Genomic DNA, 27205 nt, shown 5'->3' on the forward strand with positions numbered 1-27205 from the left:
CGAACGGAGTGCAAACCTAGTCCCCGTCGACTTGGTCAGTAGGGGACTAATAAAAGTGAAAAATGAGTGGAGATTAATTAGGCATTATGAGAAATTGATCACTTGACCAATTTCAACCAAACTCGATACAAAGTATCCTTAGGTCATTCCGTCAAGAGCTACTAGTATTACTTTTGCTGAAACAAGGTAAAATAATTAGGAAATAATTACAGTGCGATAGACTTAGTTAGGAATCTTCTAGTAAACCTCTGGGTCAAGAATTGCAGAAGTAAAAGCCTTTTCATAGTGTAGGAGTAATCTCGGCTGAGATTCGGCTCGGTTGGATATTTGGACTGACGCCTTCACCGAATCTCGGAGCAGTCCTTCATAATTCATATCTGGAAATTTACATTTAGCTTCGGTTGGTTCTAGCAATTAATGTGTACATGGGTGACATTGCTGGTCGCTTCAAATAAGTTATTTGACTATTAAACCAACCATGTATCACTATCAAGGCTGCATTACTTACCGTTTAGGTATGTAAATTCCATAATAAAAACTACCACTAAATTTTCCGTTCAAATGATGACTTTCATGGCATATTATAATTATCTTTTGAAATTAAAGAGTTCCTATAGTTTGTTTTATCAAATTACTGATATGTAGTATCTCCATATACCTACTTGTATATTGCTGTTTTAAAAAAAACCTATAGGACTCTTCAATTTTGGGAGATAAAATATTACGCCATGGAAGTTGATTGATTGATTGCACATTGTTTAACGTCCCTCTCGATAATTTTTTACTCATATGGAGACGTCACCGCCGCCGGTGAAGGGCTTCAAAATTTAGGCCTATGCTCGGCGCTTATGGCCATTGAGCAGGGAGGGATCTTTATCGTGCCACACCTGCTGTGACACGGGACCTCGGATTTTGCGGTCTTATAGTAGCCTCCTACGACAAGCAAGTGGATCCACATGGGATGCCATGGACGAGATCATTTGAACGGAAAATTTAGTGATAGTTATTATGGAATTACATACTTGGACGAATCTCAACCTAGATTACATCACACATCTCAGTGACGGATCTAGAAATTTTTGAATGGGGTCTTAGTAAAGGCAGGAGAATGTGGGTGTCTTGAGGCCTCCCAATGGGTCCAGGGTCATGTCATGAAGGTGGCACAGGAGGCGAAACCCATGAGGCTACTAAGGTCTAACAAAATGAGTCCTGTGTATTTCACTCAATTCCAGTGTTTTTGGAGATATTCTATATTTGGGGGGGGGGGGGGGGGGGGGGTATTTGCCAACATGTCAGCGCTGGATACAACTGAGCTCAATTCACCATTGTAAAATGTAAAATTGTATTTGACGAAATATTTGACATTACTATCCTGAATGTCATAGACAATCAGCGGCATGTGACCAAAATCGTGGCGAAGTTTTCTACACGTTTTATCCTTGCAAATTTCGCCCCATAGCCTGTGATCTACTGTAAGTAGAGGATACTCGAAGACGAACATGTACTTGGTTAATTTCAAGTCTCAGATATCGATCTTAATTGTAACAAAAAAATCAACTAACGCAATGACGATTAATGGTTTTTATTGAAAATATATTGGAGACAAATGAAAGTAAATATTAAACATTTAAGAATCACGAGTAAATGAGCATTTAAGATTGATAATTCGTGGTAAAATTAACAATTCCTTCAATATAATTGTCATTTCCCATATCACCAACAACGTGAAATGTGTTTTATTTTTTCTTGGAGAGCTGACGTAGGAGATCAGCTGTTTTCTCGTAATCTGTCATTTCGTTGTAGATGTTTGCGGAGAGTCGCAGGTAGAGCTCACCTTGAGCAGGGTATATTGCACAGTTTAGTCTGTGCTCCTTCGTGATATCCAAGAAAAGTCTTTCTGATCCTTCCTATAAAAAGGAGGAAAAACTTAGATGTATTGCGTATTCAGTGCTAGAGGATTCTAATCACGACACACGTAGTCTTCCTCACAGCAATTATCGATGTCAATTAGTAAACCCTGGAAATTCATGTACACATTACACGTGAATGGAAGAACACATTCAAATATACAATTCTGGGGACACATACACAAAACTTATTTATTTACTCATATTTTTTAATAATAATAATGTTTAGCTTACCCAGGTTTTCTCATATCCCTCAAATTCTGGTAACAAAACAAGCCTCATGCCAGGCGCTTCCATAGACTTGGGAATCTGTAGTACTTCTGTATTCAGTCTCTCTGCTATCAACACGCTGGCCTTGTCCAGGAGGGTTTTTGAGTATTTGTTGATTTTCTCCTATTTGTGTATTCAAAGAATGATTATACAGACACAGAAGTAAATCTTCATGAAAAGTGTCATTACGAGAGATATCCAAAAACCGATTTGTTATATACAGACACAAAGATGAACGAAATATGATTTCTCCCAGGAACCCACCTTTGCAGAAGAGATAAATTAACGTTTTGTTTTAATGATATTTCTTACAAAGCTTTTAATGAATTACAAAAAATGTATGTTCGGTCAAATTCAATACATATGCTCCTCCGAAAATAGAAGATGTCAAGAGGAACAAGAAATGATTGTCCTCATGACTAGTAAAAATGCATATTCATTATACCTTTGTAACATTTGATATTATACTTTAGCTATCGACCTCTGACGTCAAATTACTATCTACCCATGACCTTTGACTATTGCCCTATCGTCTTCAACATCAAAATGTTTAAATGAATCGGTTGAAATAAAAGTTCCAACATAAAACGATGTCAATAAAAGTAAAAGGATTTCAAACTGGTACTTGTATCTTTAAAGGGGCATGGACACGATTTGAGCTGAAAATTATAAAATTTTATTTTTTCATTTTTAATGTTTAGAATGCTTAACTAAGACATTTTTAATGATTAGCAAAAATTTGAATGTCAGTTGTCGAGGTATATGGTAGCTGCAGAGCTGTAGCTCTCTGAAAAAATACCTAATATGGCTACGTCAACAAAATCATTTGGAAGCTATGAGTTTTCGGGTCGTATGGGGCTTTAATTAATTTTTGAAGGTATGTTTGGACACAAGTATAGTAGGAAAATATGTTAAGAATTTTGTGATATTAATTTTATGCGACAGCAACACAAGAATACAACGATATCAAGCCTCAACCGTGCGCAGCTTTTTGAACGCCGTGAATCGAAGGTTTTTATAAGGGGTGGATCTGAAGCTCTCTGTTCCGTCACAATATTTTTTACAGAGAGCTACAGTTTTGCAGCTAGGTATATGGGAGATACAAAGCTCACAATTCTTTGTTATGTAAACAAAGATCGTGCCGTGTTTTTTGTTTGTTTAAATATGTTAGATATACTAGTAAAAGTTCCTTTAAAGCAGATTTTTCAATTCATAAGTTTATTCTGAACACAAGTAAACAGTTTCTAGTGTTTAGCACAAATCATTTTGTTTTACACATGCTATTTTCTATTATGCAATCCATAAGTAAACAAAAACATGGCAAGAGCCTTGTTTACATAACAAGGAATTGTGATTGCTGTATCTAACTTGTAACTAAAAAATTCATATCAAAATTTTGGTTGCCTATTAGAAATGCTTTATTTAAGCATTGTAAGCAATAAAAATGGGAAAATAAAATTTTCAGCTCAATCGTGTCCATGCCCCTTTAAAGTGCATAATTCCATATCTTTACATGAACAAATGAAGATAACGAACGGTGATCTACCTCATAATTCATATAAAGAATACATATTTAAGAGTAGGGCAAACACAGACCCCTAAACACACCAGGGATGGGGTCAGTTGCATAGGAGGAGTAAGCATTCCCTGTCGACCGGTCACACCCGCAGTGAGCCCTGATCGGGAAAACGGAGTACTAGTAATCCCGTATCTGTAGTCAAATTCAGCATGTAAAGAACGGCCTAACAACTGGTATGAAACACAACACAGAGCATTCATCTGATGTAACATGGAATCAGTTATATGCACCATGAAACTTAATGATCATCAGAGAGAGAGAGAGAGAGAGAGAGAGAGAGAGAGAGAGAGAGAGAGAGAGAGAGATTGAGATTCAGTACATATTCAGGTTAATGGTGGCGAAAATGAAATATTACTGCAATAAACAACTAGTAAAGTTCATACATTATTGTGTGTTGGAATCGCAAAAATAGGAATACGTAAATTAACACAGAATATTTTGATGAATGTTTGCAAAAATTATGATACGCAGAAAAGAAACCCACACCATTATACGATATAATACTTTTTACAGAAGAACACATTTTGGTGGAAAAAAGAATTCTGTTTTGGCGTTTCATTCATACCGGTATTTATCTCTGAATGAATAACTACACACACACACTTACCCTTCCGCCCACATCTTGGTGAAACTGAATGGAATCTGGTATGAGAAAGTATGGAATATCATCACGTGTCCCTTGAACAAAGAATTCCATCTGAAAACCCTTTTTGTACATATGTGACGTCACGAGAGGAGTGCACCAATCATGGTGTTCTTTACGAACCCAGATAACCCCGCACCCTCGTGGTGTGTACATCCACTTATGGAAATTCCCTACGTAGAAATCCGGACTGAGTTCTTCTAATTTGATGTCCACTTGCCCAGGAGCATGGGCACCATCAATCAAAACCCAGACGCCTCTTTTTCTGCATTCCAATATCATTCTCTTGATTGGGAACATCAGTGCTGTGGGGCTTGTTATATGGTCTGAAAATTATTGATCGAGTATCTTTAGTTTACGTCCCATTGAGGATATTTATCTCATTGAGTCGACATATTGATATTTATAATAAACATGGACTCCGACCATTACACTCAGTCGGTAGAACTCTTTATTGGTGGGATGTAGGCCCGGGTTCGATTACAGGCTATATCAGACGCCAGTCTTCAATTTAAACTGGTGATTTCACTATATGAGTAAAAGAGTGTCAAAGGAACATCAAATTTCAACCAACAAAGACACCATTGCCAGTGTCCACCATAACAAGGGACCTGTTTAAGGAGGTTCCACCCTCATGTGACTTATCAATATTAATGGTTGAAAGTGGGAAAACTATTCCTTTCCACTTAATATAGTTCAATTTAATAACCACTGCAAATGTATATGTTGCCATCTTTTTTTTTTTTAGATGTCAGACATACAAAAACAAGTATAGGTCAACATAAGAAAATCACACATTTTCGTAAATCAGAATAATAAAATATAGATAAAAACTTGTTTAAATGACAAATTTTTATTGTCAACAGTTTATATAAAACTGTTAATATATGAATTAATTGTGGATATTAGGGAAATCATTGTATAATAGACATACGGTAGAGGAAATGCTGGCATAGGAGTTATTGCCCTTGACAAAAAAAATTCCCCCATTATAAATAATTGATTATTTATGGAAAATATAAACTTTTTCACAATCAATGGATTATCATTTTTTAAAAATTTTATCCAGTGAATAAAATTCCTCTGAAAGATATATTCCTGTCAAGCGCAAAGTTTTAAAATTCAATAAAGATTTTTTCAAAAACCTATGACATCACATGAGGATCGATCTACCTTTAAGGTCCCATCGAAGAACTGCGACTTTCACTTAAATGCCTAACGTTAATGAAAGGTGAAGATAAACGAACAATATTCAATTTTACTTATTCGTCATGTAAAAGTGACGATAAAACAAAGTGTTGCTCTGATATTTGACCATAGACATGCGGTAGTGCCAAAACTTGCCCCGATCGTCGGAATTGCGTTGAGGTGCTTGATAAAACTAGAAAGAATACAGTGGATATATTTGTTTGTACATATTCTCGAATTAATGCTTCCTTCCGTAACCACATGCTTTGCTGCGAAATATATCCGTGAATTGAGATATGCAAAAACGAACCTCGACCACCTCTAACTACATCCCGGTCACAACATAGCCTACATCCCGGTCACAACATAGCCTACACCCCGGTCACAACATAGCCTACACCCCGGTCACAACATAGCCTACATCCCGGTCACAACATAGCCTACACCCCGGTCACAACATAGCCTACATCCCGGTCACAACATAGCCTACACCCCGGTCACAACATAGCCTACACCCCGGTCACAACATAGCCTACATCCCGGTCACAACATAGCCTACATCCCGGTCACAACATAGCCTACACCCCGGTCACAACATAGCCTACACCCCGGTCACAACATAGCCTACACCCCGCATGTTGGGGTATACTCTGTGTCTAAGGAATGGTCATTTCATAATCTGACTCAACAGGAATTCAAATCTCCATTGTACAAATAGAATGCTTTAATGACCGGACTATCACAATGATGCGCATTTACAACAATTCATGTTCATTTCCGGTGCCTATGATTACAAATCTGATTCCGGTACCTATGACTACAAGTCTGACTCGGGGATGTTTGTCCAGGTGTGACGTCATGCTGTTTATAACCTCCAATTCGTCTTTGATGGGGAAACGTACATCAAACTGGTGGATTTGTCCCCCTAATCAAGAAAGTTGACATGATTTTACATATGAATTCATAGAAAATGCGAATTTGTGAGTGGTATATATATTTCTGTTCTTAACGAACTCGTGAAACAGCCTCTGATACAAGTATGCTTTGGTAGAGAAATTTTTAACACAAATACTCATGTTCACAGTGAAGATCAGTACAGAGATTTTTATTATCTCTCAACAAAGCTGTGAAAAAACTAAGTTTGTAAAATGTACGTCTTTTCCTGGTTATAGATCCACATATATTTGTTTAGTATGCAGTTCAGCTCACCTTACCTGTGGAAAACTCGGCGACCCTCCTACAAGCATACTCCACTGCTTTGTACGTGTATACTGACGCCAAAATCTCGTCACCTTTCTGCCAAGGGAACGATTTCAGGACGGTGCTCACTCTTGCAAATTGATATAAAGATACATAAAATTTTCTGTACACAACGGGGTGTTGCATTGTACATAGAGGTTACATATGGGTGCATGTTTGAATTTTCAAAAACAAAATCATTTTAATGAAATAGAGTTTCTCATCAAAGGAACCCCCACAACACAATTGGCCTATTTCACCAACTCAAAAAGTTATATGATTGCTAGTTTTGATGATTAAAAATGAAAATTGTAAACATGTCAAGCTTACATGTAAAAATCTAGCGATATTGCCATTTTCTAAAACAGATTATACATTCAAGCAGAATGTTTAAAGCTGTATGATCCGGTCCATGTATTATTTCTCTACATAATCACTTTAAAGCAGATTAATTAGTTTTCAAAGTTATTAACTTTCCCTTAATTACATGCTTAAAAACATTTGCATGTATAAGAAAACAGGGAGAAGATTACTTAAAAAGTAAATAGTAGCGGGTGTGCATAAATTATACAATGTTTGTTAGGCGTCTATTAATAGCCCCACGTGGGTCAGGGGAATCTCAACATGAGGTATACAAGTCAAACACAACTGTCAAACTTTAAGGCTGAAAGAGTGTGAAACAACGAATTATTAAGAGGTATTTAATATTCTTTTTCTGGCACGGAACTGTTGTAACAAAATACACAGCTTTACACAGATAAAATCACCGATAATCTGAAAGTCTGAACTGAACATGTGTCTGTTACTGGAAATGGCCGAGTGATGGTTCTTTATAAACATCGATTAAAAATCAAATAATTCTGATTAAAACAGATGAAATAATGTATGACATGTCGTACAGCCCCATAAATACTTTACATGCGATGAATTAACAGCGTTTTTACAAGATGGAATTGGTTTTTTTTTGTTTTTTTGTTTTTTTTTAAATTCGGAGCATACAACCTTAAGTTTTCCAGAATGTTTCTGAAAATTACAGAATGTAAAAATGTGAATAATATAAGATTTGGCGAATATTTGGATTCCCTTATCTTCAGTTTAAAAATAAATCAATATAATCCAAAAATGATCAAATGGTAACCAGCTAAACCCCAATGCATGTAGTCATAAGGTATAACCGACGGTCGCCAGCGTTAAAAGAAATTTAAACGACACGCTAATGGCGTCCACTGATTTACAATAGATGTAAAGTGTCTATGGATTTACATAGGGCGCGCTTAATTTGTCTGCACCGACCACAAAGCGTACACTTTTCGGTAATCAAGTGGAAAGGTGTACACCTTCTACACCCTGTGCAGGGCATGTGTTGGTATATCCACCGAAAAATTCAATATGACTGACAAATGGCGAGACGGAAAATTTGCAGACGTTTTCCTCCACATTTTGTTACATGTGTGATGGTTGATGCCCGCCCGTTACACATGTAGTTGTAGAGTGTTCCTTTGTTAGCTAACCTTTTTAGCTCTTCTGAGCCGAAGGCTCAAAGAGCTAATCATATGGCCATATGTCTGGCGTGCGGTGTGCGGTAACTTTTTGGGAAAAGGGCTATATCTCAAAAACCCCTTGGCCAATTGTTGTCACAGGGTGTTCTTGGCCCAAGGGCTTTCATTTGTACTAAAATTAGGGTTGTGACCCTTTAAAAAGGGGAGATAATTAGGAAAATGCAAACAAAAGTAGTGGTTGCTAAAAAAATCTTCTTCTCAAGAACCACTGGGCAAATTATCACCAAACCTATGCATAAGGATGAAGATAGGTTGTAGATAAAAAAAATGTTCAAGGCATCACCCTGGAGCAAAGGGTGCGGTCTCAAGGTCACTTCAAAGTTGACCTTAAATTTTGTTTGTTAAAACTTTGATATTTTGCTTAGTATAAGGACTAGGATCATCAAATTTTGTCAGTTGATGCATCTTAGGACCTAATATCATGTTGTCTCAAAAGTAGGTCATGGTGACCTACTTTTTGAATTTCGCAGGTAATTATTATTAAATGGATTTTGATGCATATCTTGGACACTTTTGATCCTATGATCATCAAAAGTTGTCAGTTGATGGATCATGGGACTTTGAACTGCGTCATGTAAAAAGTATGCCACCATGACCTACTTTCTGAATGTTATAGCTAATCATTTATGAATACATTTTAGGTAGTTATTTCAGATACCGAGAGATTTAGAATCATCAAACCTTTCAAGTTGATGCGTCTAGAGGCCTCAAAACATATTTATAAAAAAAGTAGGTCACAGTGACCTACTTTTGAATTTTGCAGACATTCAAATTTCACATTTTCAATTTTAGATGCATATTTGGGACACTATTAAAGCTAGAATCATCAAACTTTGTCAGTTGATGCATCTTGAGTCTTCATAGTTTGTTGACCGAAAAGTAGGTCACCGTGACCTACTTTTGGAATTTGACGGCTATATTTTAATATTTCAGATACTATTTGACTTGCTATTATCAAACTTTGTCAATTGATGCATGTTGAGTCGTCAGAGTGTGTTGACTAAAAAGTAGGTCATCGTGACCTATTTTTGGATTTTGACGGCCATATTTGAATATTTCAGATACTATTTGACTTACAATCATCAAACTTTGTCAGTTGATGGGTCTTGAGTCTTCAGAGTGTGTCGACCAAAAAGTAGGTCACTGTGACCTACTTTTGGAATTTGACATTTATATCTGAATATTTCAGTTACTGTTTGACTTCAATTATCAAACTTTGTCAGTTGATGCATCTTGAGTCTTTGGAGTGTGTCGACCAAAAAGTAGGTCACTGTGGCCTTCTTTTGGAATTTGACGGCTATATTTGAATACTATTTGACTTGTCAGTTGATGCATCTTGAGTCTTCAGTGTGTCGACCAAAAGTAGGTCACCGTGACCTACTTTTGGACAGTTACATTTAAATTTTTAGGTGCTATTTGACTTAACATCATCAAACTTTGTTAATTGATGAATCTTGGTTAGTGAGAATTTTTGCCTGTTCTACAATGTATCAGAAGAGCGATTCTTGACCCATGGGCCTCTTGTTTTATATTCGGATGAATCAGAATTTATTCAAAAACTTCAACGTGAGAAGAAAAAAAAATTCCTGCTGTGACCTTCAATTCAACATTTAGATATATCGATGACGTTTTACCTATTAACAAAAATAACTTTCATTCATATGTCGATTAAATATATCCCTGTGAACTTGAAATAAAAGACACCACAGAGTTTCTCCATCGTCAACTTCCCATACTTAAGTAGCAATATTCCAATATCACCTGCATATGGTGTTTATATCTCTCAACTGATTCGATACAAAAGAGCTTGTTCTGTGTATGGTCAGTTTTTTTTTAATGGAGGCAGGCTACTAACAATGAAGGTGGTGTTGTAGGGGTTTCAACAGTCTCGTTTAAAGTCAGCATTTCGCAATTCTGTGGTCGTTATAATGATCTAATTTGCTACAAAACCTTTCATTGGGTCAAATGATGTCTGACATGTTTCATACCGATTGTTAGGCCGTTCTTGGCACTCTGATTTTGACTACGGGTAACTCCGTTTACCTGATCAGTATATAGGGCTCACAGTGGGTGTGACCGGTCAACAGGGGATGTTTACTCATCCTAGAAACCTGATCCCACCTCTCGTATATCCAAGGGTCCGTGTTCGCCCAACTCTCTATTTTGTATTGCTTATACGAGTTATGTTCGTTATCTTCACCTTTCGTGCAAGAGAGAAAATCAAATGTAGTGTATGTAGTCATTTACAAGAATTTAAAATTTAATTTAAAGAATACATGAAAACGATTGATATTTCTTATAATCATCAAAAACAACGGCGCCAAAAAAAACCCCAAAAAAATCAAAAAAAAAATCAATAAATAATAAAAATCAAAGTACTTAAAGTACTCGTGGGAGTTGAACATTGTGGAAATTCAGTTAGAACAGATAGCACTGGAAGGGTAGGGGGATAAATGACTGTATATTATCATGATTTTAAATACAAATCAATTGTTGTTGTTTTTCAAAGCGTTACAACAGCAAACATGGATAATGGAAGGCCCATGGGCCACAACCCTCCTCGAGTAACTGAAGTCGTGTTGTTGTTTTCTAGAATTTCACCCCTTTATATTCTCATGAAAAATGTGACCACATATTATGGCCCAAACATGCAAATCAATATGGTTTTCAATGCCTTGCAGTTATGAAGAAGTTTTTCCCCTGTATATATACATTCAAGTTTAATCCTAGTTGTAGCTAATTCTAAGGATTCATTACTTGAAAAGGTAGTCCAATATGCTAAACTGTCACCTGAGTATACTACAGTCCTGTAGAGGATCAATGGAATGGTAAATAATTGTATAATAACTCAAAATAAATGAAATGCAAAAAAATTAAAAATTGTCCGGCATCGGAAATGCACAAGCCGAGTTGCACAAGGAATGGGCATAGAGGGAACCGGCAGAAAAGTTTGCAAGAATTATCAAGCAGGGGGTAAAATTTTGCGTACATAAATTTCAGCCAACTTAAATCCTTTGTGACCTTGACCTTTAACCCTTGACCAAAATCAATAGGCTTCTTTGTCTCATCAAGGGCGATAATCCATCTAAGTTTAATTGAGATCCTATAATTTGTTAAAAAATCATAGTGCAGAAAACAAAATTTTCTCCAAATTTCAGTCTATTTATAGCCACTGTGACTTTGACCTTGTGACCCCAGAATCGATAGGCTTCTTGTCTTACTTAATCGATCTAAGTTTGATTGGGATCCTATAATTCGTTCAAGAGCTATGGTGTGGAAAACAAAATTTTCTCCAAATTTCAGTCTATTTATAGCTAGTGACCTTGACCTTTGACCTAGTGACCCCAGAATCGATAGGCTTCCTGGTCTTACTGAGGGTGACAATCCATCTAAGTTTGATTGAGATCGTATGATTCGTTCAAGAGCTATGGTGCGGAAAACAAAATTTTCTCCAAACTTCAGTCTATTTATAGCCACTGTGACCTTGACCTTTGACCTAGTGACCCCAGAATCTATAGGCTTCCTCATCTTACTGAGGGTGACAATCCATCTAAGTTTGAATGAGATCCTATAATTTACTCAAGAGCTATGGTGCGGAAATGAAATGTTGATGCGTGCCCGCCTGCCCGCCCAAAGGCACTTCATCAGATCATAAGCCGAGTTCGACTTAATCGCAACTCCGCTAAAAATGAAACACTAGTCAAATAATGTTATTTATTGCCAAGGTATTTGGGATATTATACTGTGGCTCAAACAGGGGGTGAATGAACCTGACAGAATGGGAAGAATATAGCGGAATCAGACTCGTGATGTTGGAAATCTATAGTGATTAATAAACTATACATGTACAAAATCCATAACTATTTTTTTTTTCAGTTTGTGAGGGAGAATCCTCATGTCTCTTTCATCTGTAGACAAATAAACAATTTTTTTTTGACCAGAGCAATTTCCAATCCTTTTTGCAGCATAAATTCAACATTGTGGCAACTGGGTTAAACTTTGATAGTGAAGTCAAACATGGCAGCACCTTATCCCATGCTCTTAAAATTTCTGTTTGACACACTCTCATGACATCCACTCAAACATTACAGAGTGCAGCAAAATCTCATTGTAATAGGGGATTCAAAATGGATAACTGGTACAAAATATGCTACATACTATTAAAAAAGGATAATGAATTTGACATATTGATGTCTTGGATTGATTGGAAAAGGAAATTCTGACATCGGGGCTCTAAGCGTTTTCAAACATTGTCATTTGATAAAAGTGTTCTACATTTTTAAAAATAGAGATTAATATGTCTTTACATACATAGGTGAGAAAGTTTCCATTATTCCTAGCCGAGACATACCATGTATGAACAAAAAATTCATAAACAAATATCACACTACTCACGTAGAAAATGTGGACCTTACCGTCATCAAGCGCCGCGAAACATGCCATTTCGAGATTTTCGTCGACGAAAGCTCGGTAACAGTAATGAATAAGGTACACTCATTTTGTATCTATTTTGTGACTTTCTTTATTAAAAGACACAGTTCTCTAATATGTAACGTGCAATTACTACGTAATTCAATAACTTGAAGCATGAAGCAGTTTCACTTTGCAACCGGATATAAGAAATTTTATTTCGTATTCCGATCCCAATCGAAAGTTGTTGACTGGGAATGACGTGTTTTAATTCAATATACATGTAACATCAAGCATTTTTTATATCACATTAAAAACAAAACAAATATATACACACACGCAATGTTGTAGAGTTATTTCTTGTAAATTTTCTGGGGTTTCGCACCATATTCGATATTTCGCGCCACGGTGTCAATAGGTCTTGTGTGCAGTTGTCGTTCGTTTCCCTATCAATGTTTATAGGTGACGCTGCGCTACAAACGACAATTTTCAACCTTATCTTTTATTTTTCTATGTATATCAGTATCAATTTGATCGAAATCCTGTATTCAAATTGATTTGAATACAATATCATTGCATTTACTTACATGTCAATTATCAAAATTAGATTAATTCAGAAAAGTTACATGGATTATTTAATGGCGGATGTTTATAAAAGTTTATGTTGATTTACCTAGGAGTAAATCAGCTGACACAGAACCCCCGCTGACGACCACTATACAAATCAATACAAATTACTGCGCAGAAAAGTGCGTGATGACCCAAGGAGATTGAACATAGTTCAACTCCCAAAAAAACAATAAATATTTGTAATATGACCTTGTACTTTTCAGATGTGTGTAAAATTTATAAATGCACAGTAAAATACATTTTTGAAAAACAAAAATCATCGTTAATTCTCCAATGATGATTTCCTCAACTGCTGAACGTCCATATTGAAAGCGCTACACTATACCAAATTATTTTGATTATACAAACGTAGGGTGTAAACCGACTACACATGGTGTACAATGGTGTAGACAAATCAAGCGCGCCCAATATACATGTAATAACAACAACATAGACCTTTAAAGTATATATCTAGATAAAATTCTTATCTGTTGTGGCATTTTGTACGAAAACTAGGTTTGCTGGATCCGCCCCCAAGAACTTGGCTGCAGCGTCTATTGCCGTCATGTACATTCGAGGAGTTGTCTCTCGGAAGAACGCCCCCGTATTGTCGTTCTGAGCATCTAACAATCTAAATGTAATAATTATAACATGTGATTACATCTAATACTAGTAATCTAAATATAAAAACAATCTACCGATTATAAAGTCTCCCAAACGAAGTCCTGGTTGTATAAATGTGGTTTGTTCTGAGTATTACTATTTTCCTCCCTTGACAAAATCCATGCCAATTTTAAATTCACTTAAAAATCTAGATCACTAAGACTTTGATTTTGAAAATTTTCAAGAAATCCCCCTTTTTTCCTTTAGTAAAAACTGGTGTCGATCTTAATCCTAGTTGGTAGATCCTAACATCCTCTCATTATTTTTTATGATCCTTTGTCTCTATCAGTCCCAGTTCTAAAGTTATGTTTTTATAATCAAGGTCAAAGGTCACTGGATGCGGAAGTAGAAGAAGTGGAAGGATAATGTTAGGGAGACTTAATTATGATATAGGCGAAAATAACAAACAGTGATCAATCTTATAACTCCTAACAGTAATACAAACTAGAGAGTTGGGCAAACACGGATATCTGATTAGTCTTACTATGATACGATTGATTGGTTGTTTTTACGTCCCGTCGACATCTTTTCGCTCACATTGAGACGTCACCAGCTGTAGGTGAAGTACCACAAATTTAAACCTATACTTAGCACCCATGGCCGTAGCAGTTAGGATTTTTTTTTTATCGTGCCAACGCCTGTCACGACACGGGAACTCCGTTTTTAAGTTCATATCCGAAAGACCACCGATTGCCGAGCGTTTTGACGAAGGAGCAATCACTACTTATTTTAACGTCTTAGTTTGACGCGGCCATGGCACGAGCGGGGCTCGAACTCACGACCTCCCGGTTATGAGCGAACGCTCCACCACTGAGCTATCGCGACCGGTTCGATTAGTCCAATTATCTAAATACCCCCGGTATGATAATCATGATATTTGATTACATCTAATAATCTAAAAATGATAATTAGAATATTTGATTATATCTAATGATAGTCCCGTGAGGATTCGGGTTAAAATTACGTCCCTCTCGAGAATTTTTCACTCATAGAGAATTTTGAAGATAAATGTTATAACAAACGCTTTCGTAGCAGTATGGGTTCTTTATCATTCTAACGCCTGCTGTGACACCAGACCTCGTTTTGATATAATAAAACCTGGGACTCACTTCTGCATGCCAAGATCTCGTGGGGATCCGGGTTATAATAGGTCCTCAGTACCCCTTGCTTGTCGCAAGAGGCGACTAAATGGGGCGGTCCTTCGGATGATACCGCAAAACCCAAGACCCTGTGCCACAGCAGGTGTGGCTCGTTAAAGATCCATTCCTGCTAAAAGGCCGTAAGCGCCGAGCATAGGCCTACATTTTGCAGCCCTTCACCGGCAGTGGTGACCGTGGCGTCTCCATGTGAGTGAAATTCTTGAGAGGGACGTTAAGCAATATAAAATTAATCAATCATCTTTTGTATGGAGTTCTCACTGCACTCGATATTACAATATAGAGTTGTTTATACGGACTGATAATTTGTAGTTGTACATCAATGAGTCTATAAACGACATACTGTGCATTTTGTGTGTGGAAAATCCAGTACCTTATTATGTTCCCCAAACAAAATTAGGGAACATAATGTTTTTACTCTGTTCTTATTTTCTCCGGTATTTATTTTGTCCGGGAGTGTTCTCAGAAACTACATAAGTGATTATGGAGCGCCAAATTAACATAAACTCAAATAATTGAAGATATCTTCAATTATTTATAGATATCATCAATTCATTTGATGCGCGCAACAATTGATTTAAAGATCTCTTCAAATAATTAATGATATCTTCAATTCTGAATTATTGCGCGCATTAATTGAATTGATAGCATTAATTCTTCAGCTGAATTGACGCGCGCTATAATTGAATTAATGATCTATTAAAATGAATTAAATTGATGCGCGCTACAATTCAGTTGAAGAGAGCAATAGTTGATATATAGCTGCAATAATGTAGCCCTCTCTGATTTCTTTTTAAGGGAGAGGACTACAACTCCTTAGGATCTCCGTAATGGTGCAAATGCGGGAGTGATTCACTCCCGCAACATTTGCGCTCATTCTAAACATTTCCTGACTTTCTTTACGTAAATAAAATGATATTCTATGTTTCTTAGTCAATATATAAATTTACAACCTGCAAATTAAGATTTGTGAGGCTGTATTCTACCGTTTTCAACAATTTCGATAAATTCCAATTTCTCGATTCATATTTGTGCGCCATGTTTGATGTACTGAAGTTTCAACTTCCGATTGTCAAGTCATTTGCATATGCCATATAAGGTAGTATTTACATCAATGGACAAGTATGGAGGCGAAAGCTATTTCGTCGGTATTGAAAAGGTTTGAATTTAATATTAAGTTAAAAACCAAACAGCAGAGTGTAAATTCTTTCTGCAACAATATGATTTTCCTTTCTTTGTCGAAGTGGCTCGAGTAACTACATTTTCGCGCTGATTGTCAATGTTTAGGTTTTTCATTAGATCCACCTACGAGATCTCGCGATAACAAGCATGGCGGAGCAGACAAATAATTTTGCATGCTGTACATTATATTTAATGAAAAACACCTTTATTAGACATGTCCGAGCACAAAGTTGGTACTCCTTTTGGTGTAAACAACATTTGGGACTAATACACAGAGTTTATTATCGGTTATTCATAAAATTATTTTGCACCATTACGGAGATCCTATGGAATTGTAGCCTTATCCTGAAAACGTCAGAATGAAAAAAATCGGACAGGGTTACATTATTGCAGCTAGTTGATATAATGCGCGCATTAAATCCATTGATGAGAACAATAATTGAATTGATGCGCGCATTAATTCAATTTATATTGCTGTCTTCAATTGAATTAATGATATCTTTAATTCATTTGAAGAGAGTAATAATTCTTTTAGAGAGAGCAACTATATGATTAAAGATATCTTCAATTGAACATAATTTATCCACAATTGAATTAATGATCTCTTTAATTGAATTGTTGCCCTTTTTAAAAGAATTAATGCGCACATTAATTCCTTATACAAAAGCATTGTAAATGATTTAAAGATATCTTCAATTGAATTAAAGAGATCATCAAATTATTTATACCGAGCTCTAAATTAATTATTGCGAGCAATATTTCTACTAAATTGATGCTCTCATGAAATTAATGCGCTCTCATTAATTCAATTGATGCGCGCATTAAGCAATAATTGAATGGAAGCGCGCATTAATTCATTTGAAGAAAGCAATAATTGATTTCATGCGCGCATTAATTCAATTAAAGAGAGCAATAATTGAATTGATTATATCTTTAAATAATTGACGATATCTTCAATTATTTGAGTTTATGTTAATTTGGCGCTCCATAAGTGATCGATATGAAACTTTCTAGGATGAGAGTGTAGCATTTGTAGACGTGCAGAACGTGTATTGCATTTTTGATACCGTACAAATTATTCGAAATCAGAATACACAAGGGATCGATATGAAACCTTAATAGGATTTGATAGTATATCATAAGTAGATGTACAGAACGATAGTAATTTTTTGTCTCCACGCGCGTGCATGCGTATACACGTGCATCACACTTTTTATGCTAACTTTGTACTCGGTATAACTTTTTTTGTTGTTCAGTGAAATGGTTTGATATTGACATCATAGGTAGAATTGATTTGCATGGTCAAAATTACCAATCTGCACCTGTACTTCTTTTTGATTGGATAATATTAAAACGTCTGTAACTCTTATGAATGAAGCGAATGAGACGATATTCACAGAATAGGTAGATAGTATGTGTATCTATAGATTCGTGTAATCAAAAATGCCACCGCGCACGTACATTGTCTGTTCAAAGTTCATTTTTGAAGGACAATAACGTTTTTGTTTTTCATCAAATTCTTCCGATGTTGAGGTTTTAGATGTGTCTTGGTACTCCTTAGAAATTGCTGTGGTTAAAATTATTGCTCAGCTCGTGCATACACGTGTGCTGAATTCTGATTGGATGAATTTTAAATCACAATATTTTTCTTATATTTAATGCAAACGTTATGAAATTTATCCTGTAGGTATATGATACATCAACAAAGGTGTGGAGTCATACTCACGTGCGTGTGTATGCACATGTATTGTTTTCTTTCATTTCTTGGTTCTGAAATGACCATAACGTACTAATTTAGGGCTAAAATAAAATGATATTTTGTTGTAGGTTTGCAATGCTTACTGAATGATGTGATTAATATATGCTAAATCAAATTTGCATGGGGGAGAATGCAAGTGCATTTTAAATCTCTTATGAATAGGAAAAATTGAATGATTTTGACATCATACGTTCACACTTCAAATACCGAGAATGTAATGCGATTCGTTGTGCAAAAAGCTCAGTGACATCACTTTTAAATGGGGGAATGTTTGGGGAGCATCAGTAACGGTCCCCGTTACAATTAGAACTAGTTTAGTCTACAATGTGTGAAAGACTAATCAAGTTAATGTGGGTTTAATTTATACAAATCTGGTAAAACCAGAGACGTTGACAGAGGTGTTAGTGAGGACAAGGAACTATAACTCTGGGTAGACTGGTAAGTAGTTGTACCGACACGGAATTCATCGTAGTATATCCTCAGGATCATGATGGTGAATAAAATTTGTAGAAAATACTGATATCTACGATTTGTCTATTTTACATAAATGCAATTGTATATGTATTTGATATTAATTATTCGATGCATAGGGGGGGGGGGGGGGGGGGGGGGGGGGGGGGGGGGGGGGCATTCAATATGTTTCCGGCGGCCACAACGATATTTCTGAAGATACTTTACTGGGGTTGAAGAATGCTTAAAAGTCTACGGATATTAGCATTGCTAGTATTTTAGTAGTACTTGACCAACTGCAGTCATCAGGTTGAAATTGAATCAAGTGTCTGGTTTTTAAAGTTTGTTGGTTGTCGTTGTGGCTCTTTTATCGAATACTATGACGACCGTGTTTTGCGTGCCAGAGGGATTGTGATCTCGGACACGGGACACCATTTCACCGGACGAGCCATGTACATAATTATTATGTATAATGCAACAATGTAAATCTATATATGAAAAGGTAATTGTATCAAATATGTAAAATTGTATTGGCTACTGACACATAAGTTGATGTTATAGGGGTTTCAACAGCCTCGTTTGAAGTCAACATTTCGCAAATTCTCTGGTCGTTATAACGAATTAAAGTACAAATACAACCCGGTCATTAGGTCTAATGCTATCTGACTTGTTTCATACAAATCATTAGGTAGTTCCTTACATACTGGTTTTGACTAATGATGACTTTGTTTACCTGATCAAGGTATAGGGCGTAACTGGTCAACAGGAAAATGCTTCTCCTCGTTACCACCTGATCCCACCTCTGACGAGTCCAGGGGTCCATGATTGCCCTAATCTTAATTTTCGTATTCTCTATAGGAATTATGAGATTGATCACAGTTTGTCATCTTCACTTTTGCGTCGGTCTCGTACAAAAAAAAAAATAAAACTTTGTATGGATGTTCACCTTTTCAAATAGTTCTTCAATCGACATACTATTTTGGAAAAATCTTGATTGGATTGGTAGTGTTTCTGGACAATCACAGAATATGCACTCAGGTTGAGGTTAATATAAATGTGTCAACCTAGAGTGGCCAATGCGAATTCTTGTAATAATCATATAATACTGTCGATTGAAACGTAGATTGTTTGTTTACACGATTTTCTTCCTTTCTTTCACAGAGACCCCATAGTCTGCCAAAGAGGGACCGCATACTTATTAATCGTACAAATGTATATGGAATTCTAATGTTAACAATTTCGAACTGAAGTGCTAGCAGTATTGTCTGCCTTGTCGTTGCCACGAATACCAATATGGCTTGGAATAAAAAAAATATAAATTGCTTTATCTTGTTTTCTGCAGTGGCAATATTGATTCAGGATGTCTAGAATATGGGTAATCTAAGTCCCAATTTTGCAAGCTTAGTATACAGGAGTGAGAATCTGAAACAAAATAGCAGTTTTATCTGATAATTTGATATAGTTGAATGCAATTGTATGGCCTTGACCTCGGGTATAAATATTTTTGCCTGAGCAGGATTGATTGATTGTATCTTGTTTAACGTCCCTCTCGAGAATTTTTCACTCATATGGTGACGTCAACAATACCGGTGAAGGGCTTCAAATTTAGGCCTATGCTCGGCGCTTACGGCCTTTGAGCAGTGAGGGTTCTTTAGCGTGCCACACCTACTGTGACACGGGTCATCCGTCTTTAAGGTCATCTCCGAGGACCTGTGGCAGCAACACCTGATGCCGAGCGTTTGGCGATGGAACTGTCACTACCTGTTTTCAGGTCTGTAACGATCGGAATTCGAACCCCGACCTACAGCACGCCATGCGAACGCTCTACCTCTAGACCACCGCGGCGGCCCGAACTGGAAGTCGATTAGAGAAAATAATCATTAATAACCACTCTCACATTATACTTTGAACCAACGTCTGGCCTTTGAGACTGTTTAAGTTTACATTGTTAGTTTATGACTGGATTTGTTTCTGACGTTTTAGAGACTGTTAGATATGTATCCACTAATGGTTTGTAAAATTTCCAGTCATATAATGGAATCAGAAAAAGGTTTAATCAATTCTTAACTAAGGGGATATTTCTAATGGTCAGCAAAACTTTGAATGTCAGTTGTTGAGGTACAAGTGAGATACAGCATTCGCAATTCTTTGTGATGTAAACAAGTTTTGTTTAACATATACATGTATATTTAGCTGCAATAATGTAGCCCTATCCAATTTTTTTTTTATTCTGACGTTTTCGGGATAGGGCTACAATTCCATAGGATCTCCGTAATGGTGCAAAATAATTTTATGAATAACCGATAATAAACTCTGTGTATTAGTCCCAAATGTTGTTTACACCAAAAGGAGTACCAATTTTGTGCTCGGGCATGTCTAATAAAGGTGTTTTTCATTAAATATAATGTACAGCATGCAAAATTCTTCGTCTGCTCCGCCATGCTTGTTATCGCGAGATCTCGTAGGTGGATCTAATGAAAGCCTAAACATTGACAATCAGCGCGAAAATGTAGTTACTCGAGCCACTTCGACAAAGAAAGGAAATCATATTGTTGCAGAAAGATTTTACACTCTGCTGTTCGGTTTTTAACTTGATATTTAATTCAAACCTTTTCAATACCGACGAAATAACTTTCGCCTCCATACTTGTCCATTGATGTAAATACTACCTTATATGGCATATGCAAATGACTTGACAATCGGAAGTTGAAACTTCAGTACATCAAACATGGCGCACAAATATGAATCGAGGAATTGGAATGTATCGAAATTGTTGAAAACGGTAGAATAGAGCCTCACAAATCTAAAGTTACAGGTTGTAAATTTATATATTGACTAAGAAACATAGAATATCATTTTATTTACGTAAAGAAAGTCAGGAAATGTTTAGAATGAGCGCAAATGTTGCGGGAGTGAATCACTCCCGCATTTGCACCATTACGGAGATCCTAAGGAGTTGTAGCCCTCTCCCTAAAAAAAAAAAAAAAAAAAAAAAAAAAAAAAATCAGAGAGGGCTACATTATTGCAGCTAATGTATATTGCTTCATAGAAAATATGCTTAACACAAAATGAGATGTGACAAACACTAGAAACTCTTTAACTATGTTCAGAATGAGCTTGTAAATTAAAAAAAAAAAAACTGCGTTAAGGAGGCACTCTACATCGTCATAATGACTGACTTCCTTTTAAAACATGGATAAAAATATAAATATTAGCAATATTTTTCTATCGATGTTTGAAATTTTTCTCAGATTACTTTCAACTAAAACTGTATTTTTCGACTAACTAAAGTAAATTTGAAAGTTTTCAATTTCATAATATAGTTGTACATATCCTCCACTTTTCATCCATATCAAATTTCTCTGGTGTAGCATACTTCCTAAAATGAAACTTTTACTAGTATATTTCATCTATGTAAATATAACATAAGCCTTCTTTGTATCTATCTTGTAACTCGACGACTGAAATTAAAATTTGTTGCTGATCATTAGAAATACTTTAGTTAAGTATTCTTTAACATTGAAAATAGAAAAATAAAATTAAAAAAATTTCAGCTCAAATCGTGTCCACGCCCACTTCGAATCCGTTCGGTGTTTGCGGATTCAACTTCGCTAGCCAAGGGTGACGATACACGGTGTTTGTCATTCACCCTTGGCAGAAGTAGCCGACAAAATAAGAACTGATGAAACCATTTGCTTGGCTTTGTCTCTTGGTGTTCGCACGAATTATACTCATTGACGCTTCATGCTTTTATCGTGTGAAAATGATGAGAAGAACCTAATAAATTTGATGTGTTTAGTGTTAAATGATATGATTATTATTGACTACTTGTTTCTAAATATATTTTAGACGACCTGCTTTTACCCCCCCCCCCTCCCAATCGTTCCATTTTGCGTAATAGAGTTTCATAAATTTCCATCAATGAAAATGCATGATACATTAAAAAAAATGGATGCGCCCAAATGCAGAACAAAGGAAGAAAACAATTCCTCACCCACTTCTGAATTTACACAACAGATCAATGAAGTGTTAAGTTCAATCTCCCAAAGCAAAGCTGTATCAAAGCTGTACGAGGATGACACACAGACACCAGCTTCGCTAGCCATTACAAAACAGAATGATATATGATGGGTCCAACTCAAACAGATGAGGGCATGGAGTTGGGCTTTCACCAACTCCAAGGAATTGTAGTTTCCCACGTTTCGATAGTATAACGGGAATTTTGCTGGCTGTCGGGGCAATATTATCGTGTGTTGTATTTTGTAGGGAGAATGGTTAATACGTGTACAATAAAGAAAGGTAAACCAGGTGAGACAGTATATGTTAACGGTAATAGTTTGTTTGCTTTATGTCCCGTTGAAAATTTGTCACTTATATTGAGACGTCACCAGCTGAAGGCGAAGTGCCACAAATTTAGCGTCCAGGGCCGAAGCAGTGAAGTTTCTTTAACGTGCCAAGGCTTGCAGCGACATGGGACAGCTGTTGTTAAGGTCATATTCGAAAAACTTCTAAACGCTGAGCTTTTGGGCGAAGGAGCTATCACTGCCTATGTTTACGTTTTGGATTTGTCGCGGTCGTGGCACGAGCGGGGCGCGAACTCACGAACTCCCCGCAATGGTGACGTCTCCATGTGAGTGAAATATTCTCGAGAGGAACGTTAAATATACAACCAATCTAGAGACAAGGTTGTAAAATCTTACAGGATGGAAGAAGACCCAGGAAATTCAAATTGACACTGAATTGTGAATTGGTGAAGATGTTGGCGAAGTAATTTGAGATGAACTTGCTGGAATCACAAACTATTATCACTTGATACATGTACCATCAAGAATAAAAAAGTCCTTGCAAAAACACCCGGAGAACTGTGACAATGTTTATACGCTGTACCTCGTGTATCACGTGTCAACAAAGAAACGTGAACCAAATGCAAAGATAGACTTTTACAAACAATAGGGATTTATGAAGAAAGTGTTGTAAACAAGGTCATCTTCACAATTTTACGAGTAATTGATGTTCAAAATCAGGACAGCTAACATGATCGTGAATTTTGTAATTTTATGGATACAGTATTTTACTGGGACATACAAACACGTCCATGCTTGTTCAAACCTACGCAGTGATTATTCTGCTTTATGTGACGGGAATGTACCTGTTAGGTTACTCTGGTCTAAAGATGACTTAGTTAAGTTGGCAATGTGAGAATGAATTTTCAGTAAAAAGAGAAAAAAGAAAATGGTTTTGGAATCGACTAAACAAAAGAATTCCGGTTGAAACCGAATAAATGAGGACACAAGAGTCCAAAACAAAATCATTATCACTTGCATATGGTGTACATGTCTCTCAACTGATTCGATACGTAAGAGCTTGTTCTGCGTATGATCAGTTTTTAAATCGAGGCAGGCTACCTATAAACAAATTGATGTTATAGGGGTTTAAACCGTCTTGTTTAAAGGCAGCATTTTGCAAATTCCATGGTCGTTATAACGATCTAGTTTGCCAGTACAACCTGTCATTTGGGTCAAATGCTGTCTGGCGTGTTTCATACCAATTCTTAAGTCGTTCTTTACACTCAGAGTTTGACTACGGATCACTCTGTTTACCTGATTAAGATATAGGGTTCATGCTGAGTATGACCAGTCGATAGGGGATATAGGTAGATATTGATTGGTTTCCCATGTATAACAGTGGGGTATAATCAATCCTTCACAGCATGTGGACGGCATTGTTTTAAAAAAAAAAAATGACATCCCCACAAAAATGGAAAACTTTGGCATTGGACACAAATACAAATTACATGTAGTAATTGCAATAGATAAGAATCTGAAGTCGTAATCTGAAATGACGAAGATGTTTTAATTAAGTACTTTCAAACAGGTTGCCGCTATCACAGTGCATTGAAAATTATTTAGATTTTGCAAGGCCGGGTTCACATTAAAATCTCAAAATAAAATCTCTATAATATCTGAGGCGGACAACGACAATGACTTTACAGACAACACACCACTTGCTGATGTTATTTAGTGAACTTTATAAAGGAAACAACTGATTCTCAAATTCTGATGGTAGACTATACAAATGTTTACACAGCGATCGTTTCGAGGGAGGAACTTACTACCGACATCATAGTAGAAACATACTACAAGGGAAATATTGGCGACAAAAGTGAGAATGGTTAGACATTCCAATGAAAATGTAACCTACAATCAATCTCGAAATTGTATTTGTAAATTGAAAAAAAAAATCAAAAACATGTACAGATGCTACCTAAAGTCGAAATTTTTGTAGAAAAAGAAAATTGAAATATTCATTGTTGATCAGCTCAATGCAAACTGTGTTGTGATAAATTCATAATTCTGCTTCTGTAATCGGGATCGAAATGCAAATGCAAAATGAAGCTTCTGATATGGTCAACATTTCTGATTTCGCTTACAGGTATTTTGAACTTCGCGTATAGATTGGTCCTCTGAATTCCAGTGCATATGGGGTAAGTTGTGTATATAATGATGAATGTATACATATCCCTTTGGTTACACTTGTTACTATCCGGTCATTTATAAACTTGTGATTTGTAAAAGGAAATAAACACAACCAACTTTTAAATATGAATATATACGAAATAAAGTCATCTTTCAAATTGAGGATGAAACAATTTTTGAATTGTCAGAGAAAGTGGATAGAGAAAGTGGATAGAGAAAGTGGATAGAGAAAATGGATAGAGAAAGTGGATAGAGAAAGTGGTTGATGCTCTTACTGTTGTTGTTTATCCCGGATCTTCAGAGGAACCTCTCCATACGCCCCGTGATTTACATAAGTAAAACCCTCCTCAAAATGGAAACACTCTTTTTTCATGGAAGCCCCAAACTCGATCTTTGACAGCTCCATGCCTGTGAGATGATGGTAAAGTGTACTAGTTCGGGAGTCAAGTGTCACATTTGCGATCTGCCGCAATGCGAAGTCACGACTGACCTTTTATTTTAGTGTAGAAATGAACGCGTTTTGTATTGAGAGACTGCTTACAATGATACAAGTATGTATCGTAAGGTTACATTTATTTACTCAGTTTAGATTGGTAAATGAACACGTACGAATTGTACTTGATTCTGTGCGTATGATCTCTTGGCTTAAATCATATGTACATTGAGTAATAATTATAAATTGAACCATTGCTTTCATATCGAAACTTATGTATTTTATCGTACCTCAGCGCGCTGTCAAGTGGAAAGCAAGACTGGAAAACTCTGGGTAACACTATCTGTCCCAAGCCATTTCATGGCATGGACGTAAAAAGAAAATATCTACTTTACAGACTAAATATATATAAAAATAAATCTACTCCCCCACCCAGGCCTTGTATTTGAGTTTGATGCCAACCCCAGATCACCATCTCGGTAAAGCGTTCACTTCGTGACCTAGAGATCTGAGTTCGAGCTCTGTTCGTGCCATGGCGTAAACATCGATTGTGATTGCTCCTTCGCCAAACGCTCGCGGTATATCACGGATCTTTCGGATGACCTCCCGTGTTGCAGCAAGCGTTGGCACGTTAAAGAACCCTCACTGCTAAGCGCAAAGCATAGGTCTAAATTTGTGATATTTCACCTACTGTAATTGACGTCTCAATATGAATAAAAAATCTCGAAATGGCGAAAACCAAACAAACCAACCAATCCCGGGTCAACACAACCTGAACATATACATACATCAGTCTACTCTCCCCACAAAGTTAAACAATGCCATGAATTATTCTGAACTGACGATAATGACCAATGACATCACCCCTTTTACTGACCGTGACGGACAACCATTTTGACTGTCAGGATCAGCACCACCATTACATTCCGGTGAACCACCGAACTGCTGGCGGACTCTTTCGATATTGAGCATGATGGGTAATATATGAGTGTCTCAAATTTGTATTACTATGTATAAAGCATACATGTATGTATCATGAAACAGAAATGCAGCGACAAATACAGACGTTTTGCATTAGATACACACGTGCCCTTTATAACACTACCTGGTACATGATCATCATTCTTTATTATTCTTTTTAGAACACATGTAGTTTCATTCGTAGTACATCTGATATTTCGCTTGAAAGTAGACACCATTTTGAAATGAATGGAGAAAAAGAGTCAGAAAAGGAGAAATGTGATGTATTGCCTTTCGAAATAAGTAAAAGAAATTCAACGAAGAGACATGTTCATTGATTGAAAATGCATAATGATTGTATTTGTATTGATGACACATTTTCAAATACAATGTATATATTATATATAATAAAAGCAATAGTGTATGTCAGAATGACCAGTATCAGCCCTCGAGATTCACCTGTACATTTACAAAGTGACTAAAGTGAGTGAAAATTATATTACAAACCTTTACTTTATTTAAATGCGATGAAGATGGAGTTCTTGAAAAATAAATGAGAAGAATTAATAGCTACATGAATAACGTTTTCTATCACCATTACGTGGACGAAGCTTATATTAACCGCTTTGCTTTATTTGACATTTGTTTTTTTTTCGTTTGCCTATGCAGAATCTCTACAATGGACATTCCGTGTGCTTTAAGAATGGTGACAAGTTTTATT

The 27205-nt window shown here is 36.4% G+C and overlaps 1 protein-coding gene across 1 annotated transcript; it reads right to left on the reverse strand.

The window, feature by feature from the left end:
* Positions 1–1566: 1566 nt before the first annotated feature.
* Positions 1567–25523, reverse strand: LOC125648281 (uncharacterized). Its single transcript, XM_056142055.1, has 7 exons — positions 25367–25523; positions 13893–14035; positions 6802–6918; positions 6399–6512; positions 4364–4725; positions 2142–2300; positions 1567–1907 (listed from the first exon to the last, which is right to left on the reverse strand). Exons 1-7 carry the CDS (start codon positions 25495–25497, stop codon positions 1737–1739), a joined length of 1197 nt encoding a protein of 398 aa, XP_055998030.1. The 5' UTR covers positions 25498–25523; the 3' UTR covers positions 1567–1736.
* Between the last annotated feature and the right edge of the window lie 1682 nt (positions 25524–27205).

Source organism: Ostrea edulis, chromosome 6 (assembly GCF_947568905.1).
Source record: "Ostrea edulis chromosome 6, xbOstEdul1.1, whole genome shotgun sequence".
NCBI lineage: Eukaryota > Metazoa > Mollusca > Bivalvia > Ostreida > Ostreidae > Ostrea > Ostrea edulis.

Excerpts from the sequence above, each read along its gene's own strand:
- LOC125648281 (XM_056142055.1), bottom strand. The coding sequence starts at position 25,497 with ATGGAGCTGTCAAAGATCGAGTTTGGGGCTTCCATGAAAAAAGAGTGT. Across the intron at positions 14,036-25,366 it reads ATCCGGGATAAACAACAACA|ATTGTTAGATGCTCAGAACG; the intron begins GTAAGAGCATCA and ends TATTACATTTAG. Across the intron at positions 2,301-4,363 it reads ACCAAGATGTGGGCGGAAGG|GAGAAAATCAACAAATACTC; the intron begins GTAAGTGTGTGT and ends ATACACAAATAG.